The 19,537-nt window shown below is 38.1% G+C and overlaps 1 protein-coding gene and 1 non-coding gene across 8 annotated transcripts in view; both read left to right on the forward strand.

The window, feature by feature from the left end:
- Positions 1-3,017: 3,017 nt before the first annotated feature.
- Positions 3,018-19,537, forward strand: part of IARS1 (isoleucyl-tRNA synthetase 1) — a 79,773-nt gene continuing 63,253 nt past the window's right edge. For 2 of the 7 annotated variants that reach the window (XM_068553779.1, XM_068553774.1), the window contains exons 1-6: positions 3,026-3,197; positions 9,650-9,775; positions 10,327-10,483; positions 11,042-11,161; positions 12,271-12,353; positions 15,759-15,876. In XM_068553779.1, the coding sequence (XP_068409880.1) occupies positions 9,657-9,775; positions 10,327-10,483; positions 11,042-11,161; positions 12,271-12,353; positions 15,759-15,876 (597 nt within the window). In that variant the 5' untranslated portion in view covers positions 3,026-3,197; positions 9,650-9,656. The other 5 variants (XM_068553775.1, XM_068553776.1, XM_068553778.1 and 2 more) reach the window with 5 other exon arrangements.
- Positions 6,079-6,211, forward strand: LOC137771073 (small nucleolar RNA SNORA84). The gene has a single exon (XR_011075290.1). It is a non-coding gene; the product is annotated as a small nucleolar RNA SNORA84 (small nucleolar RNA).

Raw genomic sequence — 19,537 nt, forward strand, 5'->3', positions numbered from 1 at the left:
TCCATGAATTGAGGCCAAAATTCTAAATCCCAAAATTCTAATTAGACTAGAGGCTTTTGAAAAATCCAAGTGTCTGAAAGATATGTAGTCACAGTTAGGAGTCAAGACCCTGGGTCCAGATAGGGAAGCAGATTTAATACCTCATTAAATCACTGTGGCTAGGATTCAAGACAGATAAGCCTCTATCAAACTGGGCTCTGTACAAAATTATGCTATATATAAAGTCCCAAGGGATTATCATTGAGCCATACTGTGTATATCTGAAATTAAGTATTTATTGATTTACATCTTGATCAAATATAAACTCTTTGAGGGCTGGGATATCACCTGGTTTGTTAACGGTTACGTCCACACTGCCTAGAACTATGTCTAGCACTAAGTGGGTGCTTAGTAAACAGGGTCCAAGGAACTAAGTAGCTGAAAAGTCATTCAAGATTCCTGTGCTTCCAAGACTTCAGACTTTGTGTAAAACGGAAACCACCACTCAGGAGGATAAATAATCCAAATATTCCACCTTCTCTTGATGTTGATTATATTTATACCTTCTTATCTATTGCTGCATAGCAAGCCATCCCATTAACAGTCGTTCATTTTCCTCACAAATAAGCAACTTGGTCAGGACTCAATGGGGACTGCTCATCTCTACTCCGTGTAATATCATGGGAGTGGCCCAGCTGGGGCTAAAGGATCTATTTCTAAAATGGACTGCTCACTCAGTGCCTGTCCATTGGTTTCCTCACAGCATGGCAAATAGGTTTCAGGAGTAGGAAGCAGATGCTGCCAGTCTCTTAAGGCCTAGTCCAGAAATTGGCTCAGTTATTTCCACTGTATTCTACAGGTTAAAACACACTGAGCCCACCCAGACTCAAAGTGAGGGGACATAGATCCTCACCTCTCAGTGAGAAGTGTCCAGAGTTTTTGGCCATGTTTCAATGTTACACCCTCCCTTCTCCAGAGCAGACAAGTAACATCAAGTAGCCTTCTGCATCCCGTTTCTGCTCCCCAGATACAACCACCTTCAAAAACTTTGTTTCCTCTGATATTTATCTCTGAATTTCTACCTAACATGCTTATGCTGTGATTCCTTGGTTTTTCAGTTTTAGACATTAAATTTAGACATCAGACATTTTAAAATACTGGGCTGGCCAAAAAGTTTGTTTGGGTTTTTCCATACCGTCTTATGGAAGACTCAGATGAACTTTTTGGCCAACCCAATAATTAGACCTATCATCCCCACCTTTTTTTCCCTTGGACACACCTGTCTGGAAGCCCTCTGTCCTGCTCTAATCTGGGCTGTCTGGACAGATTATAAAAATGAACTGAACAAGGTGGCAACTTGAGGAATGTGAAAATTAAAACATTCGAAATACTTATAGTTAATAAGGTAAAGACACTACTAAATATATGTGTTGAAGTAAGTTAAGTTATTGGAGAGTCATCCCTTTGGGCAAGGACATAAAATCCCCTACTCTAATCCCTTTATGGTGCTCCTAAACCATGTATGACTTGAATGAATGCTACACAGACTATCAAAGTGTTCTTAAACTTATCAAGGAATGCCTTATACATATTCTCAGATCAGTTTTTTTCTGTCCTTTTATTGGATACACTAAACAGTTACATACAGAATTACTCTCAATTTGTCAAGGGCTAAAATTTCCGTCATAGTCTCTGGTGAGGTCTACTGTCCTTTGCATGGCTCTGGATTCCTTGGTTTTTGTTTTTGTTTTTTTTTTTTAAGTATTTGTTTTTATTTATCCATTTATGGCTGTGTTGGGTCTTCGTTTCTGTGCGAGGGCTCTCTCCAGTTGCGGCAAGCGGGGACCACTCTTAATCGCTGTGCGCGGGCCTCTCACTATCGCGGCCTCTCCTGCTGTGTAGCACAGGCTCCAGACGCGCAGGCTCAGTAGTTGTGGCTCACGGGCCCAGCCGCTCCGCGGCATGTGGGATCCTCCCAGACCAGGGCCCGAACCCGTGTCCCCTGCATTGGCAGGCAGATTCTCAACCACTGCGCCACCAGGGAAGCCCCTGGATTCCTTGGTTTTTAACCAGCAGATCCAAAAGGTGCTGGGCAGACTCACAGCAGTGATAATAAATACATAAGTAAGCAGACTAATATGCAAATAATTTTGTTTCCAATACAGGAAACACACAATAATTCTAAAGCTGGTTGTCAGGCATTTCCTTCCTTTTTATCTCTCTCCATATGGCTGTTACCATCACTTCTGCAGTAAAATTCATGAGACCTCTGCAGGTGGCACTGAAGGACACAAAAGGAGAGGCTTCTCTGAACACCACTGACCACCAGTGCTTCAGCTCCTCACAGACCATTTTGTGGCCTCTGCATTTCCCTGAGGAACAGGAGGGTCTCTTCAGATAGGTGGGTCAAGAGTTTTAGTATGCAACAGAATTATCCAGGATGCGTGTTAAAATGCATATTTTTGTGACCCACCTCCAGAGACTCAGCAGGCCTAGTCCACGCCCCAGGACTCTGCATTTTTGCAGACTCCAAGGTGGTTTGGTGTAGGTCTCCACTACACCAGAAAACATAGTCCTAGTGCCTAGGGCTGCTTTCCTTAACGGTCATCTAGTAAAGGAGCCTTGAGACTGCGCACTCACGGCCCCGCAACATAATTACTGAGGCTACTATCGTTGGATTTAGTTAACCCCTGGTGAAATGCACTTACGTCTTGTGTACAGTGAACACCGACAAAGGCTGTGTAACAACGCCCAGGACGCACAACAGCCTCCTCTCTGTGCCCCTCCCAGTCAGTCCCCACCCCGGAGGCCACAAAATAGTCGTGTCCGCCACCGTCGCCCTAGCTGCGTGAAGGACGCAGCGCGTCGCCGCCACGCCACGGAATCGCACAGCCTGCTAGGTCACAGAGCAACGCTTGGTCGGGTGGTCGTGACTTGGAACCCACGCGGCCAATCGGCGTCCGGCTTGTTGACGCGTGTCAAACGACGGACGCTGATTGGCCGATGCAAACCAAGCCACTTCCTCTTAGCTTCACGCTTTTGGGGAGTTGCATCACCTCTAGACTCTTGACCAAGGCGTAGACGCGGCTCATTCCGAGGTACTCAGGCTCGGAGGCCCCTCAGGTACGCCTGGTACTGCTCGCGGAGGCTCCTCAGGTACTCCCCATCCTGCCCGCGGGGCCCCTCAGGTCAACCTGTCCTGCACACGGGCCCCTCAGGTACGCCCCTTACTGCCCACTGGGATCCACGGTCCCCTCCGGTACACAAGATTTTTTTTTTTTTAATGTTTATTTTGGGCTATGGGTTAGTTACGTGCATATCCGTTTCCAAGGAAAACATTGGGAGGGGGTCTAAGTGGGGCGAAAGAACTCAGCACCAGGTACCAATCCTGGCTTGGCTCTCGGGCCGAGGATTACAACTCTTGGAAGTTTCTCAGCTTCAGCCTGGTATCCTGGTAACACTTGAACTGTTGGGTGGTTCTGAGAATTTGGTGTGATCGAGCTTACTGGAGTTCAGAAGATGGACGATATTACTTGGAAGTCTAGGTATTCATAAGAACAAAGTCTTAGGCTCCCACGAATGGGCATTTATTGCTGGGTGCCTGGGATTAGAGGGGAATCCCCCGTCCTCGGCTCTTACACAGTCTAATAACACAGTATTCCAAGTGCACAGAGGAGGAAGACAGTTCCTAAGTGGGATTTGGAAGTGGGAGAAGGAGAAGGCTTCTCAGGAACTGCAGTGGGTTTGGAGCCTTGAAGATGAGAAGGAACTTGGGGATATGGTGCAGGGGACTGTAGTATAATGTATAGCAGGATTTTAAAGTGTGTGTGATTCAGGAGATGGGGAGTTGTTGTAGTCACTGCAGCAGCTTCGTGTGAGGAACAAGTGGAAGATGATGCTTGGCTTCCAGCCTTATGAATTTGTGGTTTCCTTCTTGAGTCAAGTGGTGTTTGAAATGAATCCAGAAGAGAAGATAAGTTTTTTATTAGGTTTGACAGTATTACTTCTAGCATTCATTCAGGTGTTGCAGAGAGGTCAGGAAGTATGAAACTAGAGGCAAAGCAATTGTTTTAGGGATTTCTAAGTAATACGATGAACTTTTACAGAGTAAATATCAGTAAAATGGTGGACAGTATATCTTCTTCATAAGTGATTAGAGAGTGAATTGTAGGGAAGAGAAGGCAGCTAAATGCAGATTGCACTCTTAAATGTTTTTAGAAAGATGATATAGTGACTGGGCAAAGGCAATAGAGTAGAATTTGTGGACAAAGGAGTAATGATAATAATTTCCATAGATGACATGTGATTGCTCTGATAGCCATTATTTCACTTAACGTTAAATTAGCATTGTATTTACAGACTTTATTTTACAGGTGGCAGAATTGAGGTTTAAAGGTTGAGTAACTTTTCCTGTAAGTCACATACTAAGTTGTGGCACCAAAACTGTCAAATTCCAAAGCCAACCCTCTTAACCATTATCCTTGCCAAGAGGAGCCCCCGGAGTGGGATATTGGAAAGGCAGGTGGGGGAAATATCACTGATGGAAACTAAGGATGCTGACAAAGGGATTTGTTCAAACTTTTTGAGCACTACCATGTGTAAGCACATGGTAGGATAGTAAGAGGTTAGATAGTAAAATGCTTTTGCCAGCAATAAGTTTACAGTTGAATTGGAGAGACATGGGCATGCAATACAAATAAACCATAATGTGTAGGAGAGGAGCAGATTCCGGGGAGGGGGATATTAGTTTTGTAAAAAGGGGATTGGTAAATCCCCATAGAGCAGAGTACATTTAAGCTAAGTAGTTCTAGAGTGTTTGGAGAAAGGGCCTGAACGCAAAGCAGTATGTCAGCAAAGCAGTTTTGTTTCTCAGCAGTGTCAAGAATGTGATGTAGTTGGAGCTTGAGTTTTGTAAGAGTAAAGGCCAGGAGTAGTAATTGTGGGTAAGATCATGCTACCCCACTGAAAAGACAGAAACCATTGGGAGTGAGGAACCATTGCATTTTTCTTTTTTTAATACAGAAGTGATACTTTCAGAACTTTTCTATTAGAAAGGTGGTGTGTAGGATGTATAGTATTTATTTTTCCCTTTATTTTTAAACTTTTTATGATAAAGTTAATACATACTCAAAAGTAATCAAAACAGAGTAATATGAAGTAAATAAAAATCTGTTCTTTCACGCCTTCCTCATCTAATCCTATTCTCTGGTGGTAGCCATTGTTAAGTTTGGTGGGTAGCCTTCTAAATTAAATACAGAATTACTTAAACATAGACTTAGTGTATTTTTAATCTCTTGAAAATATTATAATACACATAGTATAAATTGCTATAACTGTGACTTGCTCTTTTCTTTCTCAGTATGTATAAGGAATATATATATTTGATATATTATGATTTATTATTTTTAATGCCTGCATGGTATTGATGTACCACAATTTATTTTAGTCTAATTTATTCGTGGATATTTAAGTTGTTTTCAGATATTTGTCTATAGAAACGCTTCAGTTGATATCTTTGTACATATTTTATACATTTGTGTAAGTAAATCTCTGGGTTATATGTTAATAGGATATAAGTAGTCTGTGAAAAGGCTGGAGATGGACCCACCTCTTGGGTTAAATTTGACTTAATGTAACAAGTTATGAAGACCTGAGAATGAGGAAGAGGGAATAGAGAAATAGACTTAGAAGTCAGACCCACATGACTTGGTGATCAACTGGATGTGGGGATCATCTGGTAGTATTAAGGGTGACTCAGAAATTTCAGGTAACGGGAAGGAATAGTGGAACTACTAGTACAGTGGAATTAAAAATGGGAGCAAGTGTGGCAAGGAAGATCATGAGATTTATTTTAAACAAAAATGTTTTTGGTATGCTTTTCCAAGATCTGTGGAGGTAAATACAAGTAAAGGTGAAGGAGGGTATCTAGAAATTGCTGAACAGGAAGTTGAGGCTAAAGAGGTCTGAAGGAGTCATGGAATAAGGAAGATAGTGGAGGCCTTGGATTATAGTTAAAGGGAAGAAGAGGAGGTTGCTTCCCTGAGCATGACCTGGCAGGGTTAATCTCCCTCTTCTTTCTGCTCCCCCTTTCCCCCAAGAGCCCTGTGGTTACTGGATGCTGTTGTGCAGGTACAGCTCTCCAGTGGATGTGAGGGGCCAGAGCAATCCTGTGATTTATGCATGGGGGCTGTTTCTCCTCGGCAGCCGCCATAGCCCGGTCACTGATACATGGCTCTTCCTGGAATAGTCTATACCATTGCATGGGTCTTTGTGTTTGGCCTAATAATGCAGTGGTTCTTAATCTTTGGGGGGAGTAGAAGCTCTCTAGAAAATTTTATAAAAGTTAAAAGCCATCTTCACAGAAAGCTTAAATCTCGTTTTCTCAAAAAAAAAAAAAAGTTCAGATAGATATTCCAGAATAATGGTCAGAACAGTTTAAGAGAATGACTTAAATTTTGATGTGCATGCTCATCCCCTAGGATCTTGTTAAAAAGCAGGTTCAGACTCGTCAGTCCAAGGTGGGGCTGGTGAGTCTGCTCTAATCAACTTCCATAGATGCTGGCAATCATAGGACCAGCCTTGACAAGCATTAGGGGGTGACAGAAATAAATATGTTGATATCTAAAGATCTGTTAGTCTTCAAATGTAACCCCTTAAGTTTCAATTGGCCTCTAGTAAGGTTGTCACTGAACCAGTAGGACTCCTACTAAATCAGTAAATGCACAAACACCTCTCTCCATCCTTCAAAGGCTGGAAATTATAACAAGAACTGAAGATCCAAAATGCCTTTCAACTTCTGTTTAATAACATTTAATGGCACACTCTAATCAGAAATGGATAGTTGAGTTAAATGGCCCACCTGTTCTTTCCTTATTTTTTTCCTATATAAAACTCAAAGGTACTCTCACATCTCAAAAATAAATGACAGGGGGACAAAAGGAAAGACACCGCTTGTAACAAACTTAAAAAAATGTTTTTTCTGATGTTAAAAATGTTTATTAAACAGATCACTCATTTCCATGTGTGACTCAGACCTCAGTGGCATAAATCTCATTTTTTATAGATTTTTCTCTTATGTGCAAAATCAATATCCTTTTAACTTTTTATCCCTTGTCTTGGCTGCTAGGAAGCTCACAGTCATATTTTGAATCAGTGTTGCTAATTGATAAAAGCATAGGAGCTGCATGATTTAAATTTTCCCTGATCTTGAATTTCCATATAATTTTTAGATTCCCTAATTTTATTTTTAATCAATGTGTGTATTTGCCATTTCATGGTTAATCTTTTGGTTAGTCTCTTCACATTCTCTGTCAAATAAAATAGAATAGAAATGAGTTAACATAGTAAGGACTGTATTTGTCTTTGAAACTCCATAATTTCTAGCATAAATTTATTTTTTATTTGTTTTTTATAAAAAAAATTTTTTTGATGGCATGGGTCAATTACTGTACTTAGGCTTTGATGTTTTCAGAATTGGTTGAGGTATGTAAGTCTCTTTGCTCCTAGAGTCAGTTATCCCAGACTGTTACAGTTCTTGTGTTCTTAAGGTTTTCCACCTTCTCTGTTGTTTTCTCATTATTAGCAATTCTGTCCCCTTCTAATCTGATGTTGGCTTGGAAATCTGGTCACCAGCCTTATTAGAATTATAAAGTGAGAATAAATAGGCTTTGAGGAGGAATGGGCTCGAGGATGCTCACTAGATAGTTAAGCCCCGACTGATCAAGTGTTTCTGAAAGAGGTTATTAACAAACTTCTGAAAAAAGATACTTTAAGACTTATCTCACCAGGCACTAAATCAGAGAGATATAGAGTTTGTCTTTTACAAAAATCATGAGTAAGCAACAAAAGTGATAAAATGTAAAATTAGAATGAGCTAGGAATTATTTGAATGTGATTCTCATCTTTTTAGCTTCACAATTTTTTTAGGTTTTGCCTGTTTTCCTCAGAAAGATTAGGTTGATTCAGCAGAAGTACTTTCTGTCCTGTGAATGTAGGTAAGAATTTTTACCTACTTTGAGATTTATTTTTTCAGATTATTAATGAATTTTTGTATCATTAGATAGAATTGCCAAGATTTTCTTTTTTTTTTAAGCGTGTTGTCTGCAATTACTAAATGTTATACTGTAGTTGTAGAATAAGTGAAGAGTGTGAATTGGACACAAATTCTGAAATAAATTTAAAAGTACCATATATTTCTACTTCATACCATATACAGAAATAACTCAAGATGGATCAGTGGCCTAAATATAAGAGCTAAAACTTCACAACCTTGTTATCTGTAGTGGTTTCTTAGATATGACACCAAAAGTTGAAGTAGCGAAACCAGTAAATAAACAGGACTTCACCAAAATTAAAAGTGTTTGTGCTTCAAAGAATATACCATGAAGAAAATAAGAAACAAGCCACGGAATGGGAAAAAATTTTTGCAAATCCTGTAACTGATAAGGGGATTTTATCTAGAATATAAAGAACTCTTACAACTCAACAGTAAAAAGACAACCCAATTAAACAATGGGCAAAGGATGAATAGACATTTCTCCAAAGAGGGTATGAAATGGCCAATAAGCTCAACATTACTAATCATTAGGGAAATGGAAATCAAAACCACAATGAGATACCATGTTATACCCACTAGGATTTCCTATAATCCAAAGATGGACGATAAGGAGTGAGGATGTAGAAAAACTGGAATCTTATTCTCTGCGGGGAGAATGTAAAATGACACAGCAGCTTTGGAAAACATTTTGGCAGTTTCTCAAAAAGTTAAATACAGTTACCATATTACCCAGCAGTTGTACTCCTAGGTATTTACTTAAGAGAGCTGGAAACACATGTCCACATAAAAACTTATACATGAATATTCATAGCAGCTCTGTCCAAAAGTGGAAACAATGCTAATGTCCATGAACTGATGAATGGATAAACAAAAAGTGGCATATCCATATGATGAAATATTATTCAGCTATAAAAAGCAATGAAGTATGAGTACATATCACAACATGGATGAACCTCGAAAACATAATTCTAAGTAAAAGAAGCCGGACGCAATAGGCTGTATGTACATAATTTCATTTATGTGAAATGTCCGGAATAGGAAGATCCAGAGAGGCAGAAAGCAGATTAATGGTCTCCAGGAGGCTGGGGAAGAGGAGAATAGAGAGTGACTGCTAATGTGTACAAGTTCTTGGAGGGCAGAAGAGGGAGTAGTGAAGAAAATGTTCTGGAATTAGTGAGTGGTGGTGGTTGCCCAACCTTGTGAATATACTTTAAAAAAAAAAAAAAAGGTAAAAATGAATTGTACACTTTATTTTTTTTTAATATTTATTTATTTATTTGGCTGCACCAGGTCTTAGTTGCAGCATGCGGGACCTTCATTGCAGCACGTGGGATCTTTTTTTAGTTGTGGCATGTGGGATCTAGTTCCCTGACCAGGGATCGAACCCAGGCCCCCTTCATTGGGAGTGTGGTCTTAGCCACTGGACCACCAGGCAAGTCCCATATTATATACTTTAAAAGGGTGAACTTTATGGTATGTGAACTTTACCTTAAAGAAAGGGGAATTTTTTTTAAGTACCAGGTAGTATCATGGCTAGTGATAGGTACATTTATTTTAATGTATGTTATTCCTAGATTTCTCTTTTGAGAATAATAAATTTGATTTCTCTTGCAGTAACAAAATGGTTCAGCAAGTTCCAGAAAACATCAATTTTCCTGCTGAAGAAGAGAAAATCTTGCAGTTTTGGTCCGACTTTAATTGTTTTCAGGAATGCTTAAAGCAATCAAAACATAGGCCAAAGTATGTGAATTTCTTTGGTAAAGGTAGAGTCTTTAAGAATAAGAGGTCTTCCGAATAGAGTTTTTATATCACTCTCTTCCTTTCCACTTTTCTCATTATCACTACCCTCATTTAAGCATTTAGACTAGTAGTGTAATAGCCTCCTATTGGGGTACTTCCTGCCTCTAGTCTTCATTCACCTAAAGACCAGTCCTTTCTTTAATTACTGTTTTCATCATGTGTCTCCTGTGCTCAAAAACTTTATCATAGGTGTTTGTTGCCCTATTTTATAGATAACTCAGGATCAGGATGAATAATTTCCCTTATATCATGGAACTAATTAATGAAGGATGGATGGTCCAATACAGGTCTCTCCAACTCTGTCATAATTAGCTTTTTTAAAGGCAGGGCCTCCAGTAGATATCTAATCAGTTATGTCTGAGTTTCCTAGCCTCGCAGCTTTTCTTCTCCCCAAAGGCTCTACAGTTACAGGAGCTATCTATAGAAAAATGCTGTCCTAAATTTTTGCTGTCTGTTTTAAAGTAACTTAACGTATTTTTATTACCTCTTAGATTTACCTTTTATGATGGGCCTCCTTTTGCAACTGGACTGCCTCACTATGGACATATACTTGCAGGGACAATTAAAGATATAGTTACAAGATATGCTCACCAGAGTGGGCTTCACGTTGACAGAAGATTTGGATGGGATTGTCATGGTTTACCTGTGGTATGTTTGAGTCACCAGCCTCATAATGTTTTGATTTTTTAATAAGCATTAGATTTCATTACATAATATGTTAAAGTATGAATTTTTGCTATAATCAGACTTTCTTCATTTTTTTAATTTTTATTATTATTATTTTTTAATTTAATTTTATTTATTTATTTATTTATTTATGGCTGTGTTGGGTCTTCGTTTCTGTGCGAGGGCTCTCTCTAGTTGTGGCAAGCGGGGGCCACTCTTCATCGCGGCCTCTCCTGTTGTGGAGCACAGGCTCCAGATGCACAGGCTCAGTAATTGTGGCTCACGGGCCCAGCTGCTCCGCTGCACGTGGGATCTTCCCAGACCAGGGCTCGAACCCGTGTCCCCTGCATTGGCAGGCAGATTCTCAACCACTGCACCACCAGGGAAGCCCTCTTCATTTTTATAATACTATTTATAGTTTGTTTTCTCTGTAGATTTTCTGAGAACTAATTTTTTTTAATCTGTTTTATTTTCTAGTTTTGTCGAATTGCATTTGTTTCATAGGGCAGGGATGTTAACAATCTTACTGCAAATTTTCAGGAATATGAAATTGATAAGACACTGGGAATCAGAGGACCAGAGGATGTAGCCAAATTGGGGATTGCAGAATATAACAGTCAGTGCCGAGCAATTGTGATGCGATATTCTACTGAGTGGAAGGTATTTTTGGTTACTTTAAGTAGAATGAAAAAAAACTCTAGCCTTTAAATGGGGGTTGAAATGTTTTATGGTTCCTTGTGCTTTTTATGAGATGTGTCCAAAAGTGTAACAAAAGAGGGGTTGATAATCCTCTTTAAATGAGTGTTTAGCTTCCATCTTCAACTCCATTACTTAAACTGTTAGCTTAAACTGAACCCTCTCTTTTCTGATTTCTATGTGCTTGATTGGTCTTCCATGTTTAATCTCCTACCTACCCACAGTATATGACAGGAATCATGCTGTCCTAGCAAATAGATTGGCTTGAATCTTGGCAATAAAAAAATTCAGATGTAAAAAACAATTCACATTTGTACACATTGTTTTATATTGACTCCCATCTTGCCCACTGCTTCTCTTAGTAATAGAGCTCCCACAACTGGTACATTTTAGTAACTGTCTGGTGCCAGCAGAGCTCTTGTCCTCTCTTATTCTGATGTGCTTAGGAACAAAGGTCCTCAACTCCCCCTTTCCTCCGTGGCTCTCAGATTAATATATATGTACAACTTAAAAACATGTCTGGCTTTTATTTTTTTCCATCTTTACTCTCTTACCACTTTGACTGTCAAATTTGCTATTCTTCAGAAGTAACATCATCCCCTTCTCAGTGTATCATATCAGAAGGCCTATGATGCTGATAAGTCTCATTGGTGTTGTTCACTTTGTTCACTAAGGTTATTCTGTCAGGTTTCTCCATTGTAAAGTTGCAGTTTTTCCTTTGTAATTAGTAAGTACCCTGTTCCTTATCATACTATGACTCAGTAATTTTAGCAACCATTGATGATTCATGCCAGCAACCGTTAGACTTGTGGTGTTTGCCAAATGGTAGTTTTGGTAGACTTTTATAAAAGAATGTTAATACTTGTAAATAACATTCCCTGCATGTAGGATGAATGCCAAGAAAACTTGTTCTTAACCTTACAAAATGTGTTGTTTACAGTATACATTTACTTGAACCATTGATTGTTCTGTTTTTCCAAAATCATCATATGTAGTGATAATAGAAGTAAAACAAATTGCTATACAATAACAAATACCATTGTCTAAAAACTCTAATATTCATATTTTTTAAGTCTACTATTACCAGACTTGGCCGATGGATTGACTTTGACAATGACTACAAAACTCTCTATCCACAATTCATGGAATCTGTCTGGTAAGTTTATTTGAAGTTGAAATATAATGACTATTTTGTTATATTAGATAGTAGAGATGCTCTAGCATGAATCCGCTTGTTTTCAGATCCACAATTATCTGAAATCTTTGGGGATGTATTTGTTTTGTTTCTGTTTTTAAAGACTTAATTTTGCTGTGAACCTAAAAATGCTCTAAAAAAATAAAAGAGGAAGCTATACAGATTTCCCATATACGCTGTGCCTCCACAGATACATAGCCTCCTCCATTATCAACATCCCCCACCAGAGGGATACATTTGTTACAATTGATGAACCTACCTTGACAGATCATAATCACCCAAAGTCCAGAGTTTACATAAGGGTTCACTCTTGTTATGCATTCTGTGGATTTGGACAAATGTGTGATGACATATATCCATAATTCTAGAATTATGCATTGCCCTAAAATTCCACTGTACTCCACCTATTCGTCCCTTCCACCCCTAGGTTTATTTTTGAATTCAGTAAATTTTGGATTCTAGAAAGGTATTAGGTTATCCATATGTTCTGTAGTATATAATGGCCCTAGCAGATTGAGCAGCAACCTGTAATCAATTTCATTAGTGTTTCTATATCAGAACATATAACTATTCACACTAAGTAAAATAAATGAAGAATATAAATGGCCTGATGTGAGTTAAAGGTTTTTTTGTCAAATTAACTAGTACCAAATTTTAGGAAAATTAGGTTTCAGAAATGGGTTTGTTTGTTTGAAGGAATTAAGTCTAAGAGGTGTGTACTTGAATTTTTTACTAAGAGAAGTTGTATATGCAGTCACTGTTTCATGAGTTTCGAAATGAATTTTGCTTCCTTTTACTATTACAAGACAGCTGTTGCAATGCCAGTCTTTTTTTTTTTTTAATCTATTTTATTTATTTTTGGCTGCATTGGGTCTTTGTTGCTGCATGTGGGCTTTGTCTAGTTGCAGTGACTGGGGGCTGCTCTTCGTTGCGGTGTGCATGCTTCTCATTGCTGTGGCGTCTCTTGTTGCAGAGCACAGGCTCTAGGCATCGGGCTCAGTAGTTGTGGCACACGGGCTTAGTTGCTCCGTGGCATGTGGGATCTTCCCGGACCAGGGCTCGAACCCACGTCCCCTGAATTGGCAGGCAGATTCTTAACCACTGCACTACCAGGGAAGCCCAATGCCAGTCTTGATAGGTGATTTAACCTAAGCCTCCTACAATAGTCTGAGAATCATTATGTATCATTAATGGGCAAATAGTTATTATGGTTGCAAAATGACCTATGTACATAACTCAGGCCTTGAGGGAGTCCTACTTTTGTTAAATTATGCAAGATTACAGGTGAGTTGCAAAGCTCTTTTGTAGGATACATATTTTTGTGCTGTACTGTAGGTGCTTGTGCCTCTTACTGTCGTCCTATCTACCTGATTACATTTCTGTTAGTCAAGATCTGTTGCACATGCTTGGCACATGCCTTTGCCTTTGAGGAGCTAGATACCGTGGGACAGTTCTCAGACCCTCTGACTCTGATGTGCCCCTGTGGGTGCATCTCCAGACCCATGTACCCAAGGGTGAGAGCTGATTAAACTCTCTGACATGGCAGAAACTTTGGACAGGGAGGCTTCCCATTTCTCTGAGTAGTTGGAGTTCTCATGATTAGGGCATTCTAAAAAGCAGGGTTTCTCTTAAACTTCTGAAAAAGAAGGTACTCTTTATGCTCTAGATCAGGACAGTTTAGCACTTAAATGTGGTTAGTATGACCAAGAAACTGAATTTCTAATTTTAATAAATTTAAATGAGCACATGTGGCTAGTGCTACCATGTTGGACAATATAGCTCTACATCAGACTTCTTAATTTACATAAAACATACTTGAATCGGGGGAAAACCGTTTTCAAAGCCTCTTGTTATTAGAATGTTAGTTATTCCTGAGGAACATGTTGACATATAAATAAGGCATATAGACCTAGGGTGAATATTAAAAAAATAGTAGGAGATACATTTAAAATGATAACATTAATTTGATGGTGATAATTTAGATTGAGTTGGTGCTTTTAAGTATATAAAGTACTTCCACATGAATTTTCCCAGATGATCTAGAAAGTCCTGTGGATTGGGTTAGGACCCTCTTTGAGGTAAAGGCGAGTGGTTGTGACTTGCTTGAGATCACTCAACTAACTCTATGGCTCTTAGGCTTGAATCTTGGTCTTATGATACAAATCTGACACTTTTCCTCTGGTCTCCTGTTAATGTCCTTGCATCAGAGAATATAATTTAAGATTGAGTTTAAACTTGGGAAATTTGTTACAAGATGTCACCTTTTAGGCTTTGTCCAAAGCCAAAGGAATACCATGAAAATACTTGCACAGTTTTACATAAAAATGTATTTTAACAAATGGGAGAGAATTTAATTCATTTATTGTGCCAAGTACATAGGAATCGAACTGTAAAAATGAGTTAAAGACAAGTAAGGATTCCTACCAAATGAATTCTGGCACCCAATTGGGAAAGATGAGTAGTCACCACAGGAGAACCTGGGATGACTGTTTTCCAGTGTCTTGCTACGTTTAGCTTAAAGCAACATGTTTAAGTGTTTAATAAAAGTTTTTGACTGACTGTAGGAGAGAGATCTGATCCTAATCCCAGTGGTTTATACTTTTTAAATTGCCTCTGTAAAACTGTCCATTACAGTAAAATTTAAGCAGTATACTAGAAGACTATTAAGAAAAACAAAAAGTCTGGGCTTCTCTGGTGGTGCAATGGTTGAGAATCCACCTGCCAATGCAGGGGACACGGGTTCGATCCCTGGTCCGGGAAGATCCCACATGCCACGGAGCAACTAAGCCCCTGCACCACAACTACTGAGCCTGTGCGCCTAGAGCCCGTGCTCCGCAACAAGAGAAGCCACCGCAATGAGAAGCCCACACACCGCAACGAAGAGTAGCCCCCGCTTGCTGCAACTAGAGAAAGTCCACGCGCAGCAACAAAGACCCAACACAGCCAAAAATAAATAAATAAGTAAGTAAATTTAAATTAAAAAAAAAAAGTCTGAAATCCCAACCATAGTTAACATATTGGTGAAAATCTACTTTTTTAGCATTTCTAAAAATGTAAATATGTATACTGATACATACAGTTTTACATAATTGGTATTTGTACAGTATGGTGTCAGTTGCTTTTCTCAGTCAACATCAAGTCATGAACACCTTTCCATGTCAACAGATATTTGCACTTTTAATGTCTACATAATATCTCATTATACTGATGTGTTGTAATTTACCAGCTATTCACCAGTTGAGAGACATTGTGTTTCCACTTCTTCGGCTGTGAGAAACTACAAACAGAAACTGGCATAAATGTTTGCATTTGGGAAAATAGAATTATGGTTATGTAACTGTAAAATTCTGTCTCTTTACTTGCCAGGTGGGTCTTCAAACAGCTCTATGATAAAGGCCTTGTTTATAGAGGAGTGAAAGTCATGCCCTTTTCCACTGCATGCAATACTCCACTTTCCAACTTTGAATCTCACCAGAATTACAGGGTATGTGAGATGTCATTGGCGTTAAGTTATGTACTCAGAAGTTAAATGGCTGTGGTGATCATGGTAACTTAGTCCCAGTGTGGAATGTTAGCCTGGGGAGTGATGTGAATGATGTGTCTTAATGTGATAGGTTTTGCTTGTTTTAACCATATTTTGATGCCTCTCTTTGTTTAATAAGTCCAACTCTGCTCTATTTTCCTCCAGTCACTGTTTCATAAGGGTTATTGCTTAGGGTGTTTTTGTGCCTCATCTGAGGCTTTGTAATATCATTTATTTGTTAAAAGTACTTGGAGGAAAATCTGATTTGCGATTGGTGGTGTGTTATGATCTTTGATGAATGGAATAACTTGCTGTCATTGGTATAAGAGTTTAGACGTGTCTGTTGTTTACAAAGTGTACTGCTTTACCTTATCCAGGGAGATAGTAAAGACTGTAAGTCTTCAGGAATAAGAACTATCTGTTCTCTTGTATGTATATTCACGGGGTGTTTTATTTCTGAGTTTATCTAACCCTCTTTGTTTTTAAAGGATGTTGATTTGTTTGGAATTCTATCTCATGGCTAAGGTTTGGAAAAGAGAAATGTGCTGTAAATAAACAAATGTGGTATATTTACCTACATATCATTATTATTAACACTTACGTTTCAAAAGCACTTTTCGTCTTACAGAATGCTTTCAACATCCCATTGGATCGTTGCATATCCTTGTGAGGTCGGCATGATGATGCCTGCCTGTTGTCCCCTAAATACCCTTCTATGGTGGTACTCATGTTATGTTTTTTTTAATAAAATATTTTAAGCACATAAAAATGTAGAGAATAATATACTAACTATTGAGTACCAAAGACTGAAGTTTTGTCAAATCTTAAAATATTGCTGTATTTGCTTACTTTTTAAAAACACTTTAACATGGAGAATTTCAAGCATATACAAAAGTAGACAGAATAGTTAATTAACAGAATAATTAACTCCCATGTCCTATCATGTATCCCCTACAATCTCTATGGTCAATCCTGCCCCATCTACACACTCCACTTATTTCTCCCAGACCCTTTTTCAAAAGCAAATTTTAGACATATCATTTTATCAATAAGTAATTCATTATATATCTTTAATAGATAAGAAATATTTCTTTAACATTACCAGAGTACCATTATCACACCTTAAAAAGTCATCATCAATCATTTTTAATATTCTTAATATTAAATATTCTGTAGTTGTTTAACTCCTGCATATCATCAGTGTTCACATTTCTATTTGTCTCATAAACAGCATCCTGTTTTTCCCTCGGGTTATTTCTAGTTGGTTTTTTTTGTTTGTTTTTTCTTGTTTGTTTTGTTTTAATCGAGACATAAGGAAGGTTCATACATGGTAATAGTTGTCTTTTAGGTCTGTTTTAATGTGTAGGTCTCCATTTCTCTTTCCATGTTTTTCTTTTTCTTTTTTTTTTCCCCCTTGCAAATTGTTGTTTGGGAAACAGATATTATCTTGTAGTTTCCCACAATCTTGAGTTTTGATGATTACATCTCCATAATCTAATTTAACATTTTCTCTGTCCTCTGCATTTTATAGAAATACGTACTTCATTTTTATGTTTGTTTTGTTTATGGTTTTTTTGGCGGGGTGGGTTAAATTTTACCTATAATTCAATGCACCAATCTTAAATATACCATTTAATGACTTTCACGAGGAGAATTCCCTGGTGGTCCAGTGGCAAGTCTTCTGTGCTTTCACTGCCGAGGGCGCAGGTTCAATCCCTGGTTGGGGAAGGAACTAAGATCCCGCAAGCCTCGCGGCATGGCCAAAAAATTAAAAAACGAAACATGGGTTTCACTAAATGCATCTGTTGTTGTTGATTTCAAATACATCAAATGTCACAGATAGCAGTTGATTAGTTTTGTCTGGTTCTGTACTTTGAAGAAGTGGAAAGATCCACTATGTATTCTGTTTCTGGCTTTTCTCACTCAGCATTATGTTTGTGATAGTCATCCATGTTATGTGTAGTTTTGGATCTTTTGTTCTAATTTCTGTGTAGGTGAATATACCACAGTTTGTTTATTTACAGCACATTTCTCTTTTGCATTTCCTTCTTCACATCCTGATAGGTAACCACTATGCTGAATTTGGTGTTTCTTTTTCATGCATATTTTTATATTTTTGTTATCTGTATAAGTATCCATAAACAGTATTTAGTGTTGTTCGCAAGTTTTTAAATCTCATTCATTGTACTTATTCTGCACCTTGCCTTTTATACTAAACATTATGTTTTAAAGTTTCTTCATATTGATACATGTAGCTTTAAGTTTATTTTTAACTGCTGTACAGTGTTTCATATAACAAATAGACTACAATTTATCTATTCATTCTTTTGATAGATATTTGAGGTGTTCAGAGGGCACAGCCTTTTTTTTCTTTTTAAATGGTAACAATTGGTGTTGCTCCAAACGTTTTGTAATATAAATCCTTGTGTACTATGCTGGAATTTTCTTTGGTAACTAAATTTTTACATGTTAGAGCCCCATTATAGCTTGTTAGGTCCTAGGGTTTTCAAAGTTTATACTCTTCTATAAGTAAATAAATACATTCTCTTATTGGGAAAGAGCAAGCTGTACGGAACTAAATTGAGTTACAGAAGAAAGTCCTTCCAGCTTTTCCAAAAGGTAAACCAACTTGTGGTATATAAAAATATTTATTTTTTATATTGCCTAAATTTTTAGTTTTTGGAAGTCTGGTTGATGTGATTATTTTTGAGGCTTATGCTCATTGTGGAAAATTGAGAAGCCATAGAAGATATAAAGAAGAGGGAAAAAAATTATAATCCCAGTACCCAAAGGAAATCACTGTTAATGTTTTATTTAGATTTCCCTTTAGAGGCGTTTTAATTTTTTTATGTTTATTACTATACATACTAAAATTAATAATTTTTATATCTTAGTACCTATTTCCTGGCTTAATAAGACAACACTTTTTTGCTCCTCCATTTACTTGCTCTATTCCATATACTTGCACAAAATGAATATATATGTGAAGCCAACACCCAGATAAAGTTAAAGAAGAACCTTGTCAGTCAACCTGTCAAAAGCTCTCCCTTCTCATGGTCCCTTCAGTTTAGCATGTATCCCCCCACTCCTGTATAGCAACCACTGTCCTCACTTCCAACCTCATTGTTTGCTGATTCTGTACTAAATATAAATGGAATTGTCCAGTTTGTTCTTTTTTTGCGTCTGGCTTCTCTTGCTCAAGATTATGTTTGTGAAAGTCATCCATGTTGTGTGTAGTTGTAGATCATCATTTTAATTACTGTATAGTATTTAACTTATCCATTCTAATGTTGATGGACATTGGGTAATATCCAGTTTTTGGCTCTTATCAGTAGTACTACTGTGAGCATTCTGGAACTTGTCTTTTGGGGAGCATATATACACATTCCCAGGAGTGGGATTATTGAGTCATAAGGTATACTTAAATTTAGCCCTAGTACAAGAGTTGGCAAACTTTGTAAAGGGCCAGATAGTAAATATTTTAGACTTTGTTGGCCAGATGATCTGTCAGTCCTGTCAAAACCATTCTTAGCTCTTGGGCTCTATAAAAACAGGTAACGGCCAGATTTGACCCATGGACCATGGTTCATTGCCTCCCACTCTAACCCCAAAGGGATTATCC

This window comes from Eschrichtius robustus, chromosome 10 (assembly GCF_028021215.1).
Source record: "Eschrichtius robustus isolate mEscRob2 chromosome 10, mEscRob2.pri, whole genome shotgun sequence".
In the NCBI taxonomy this organism is placed as follows: domain Eukaryota; kingdom Metazoa; phylum Chordata; class Mammalia; order Artiodactyla; family Eschrichtiidae; genus Eschrichtius; species Eschrichtius robustus.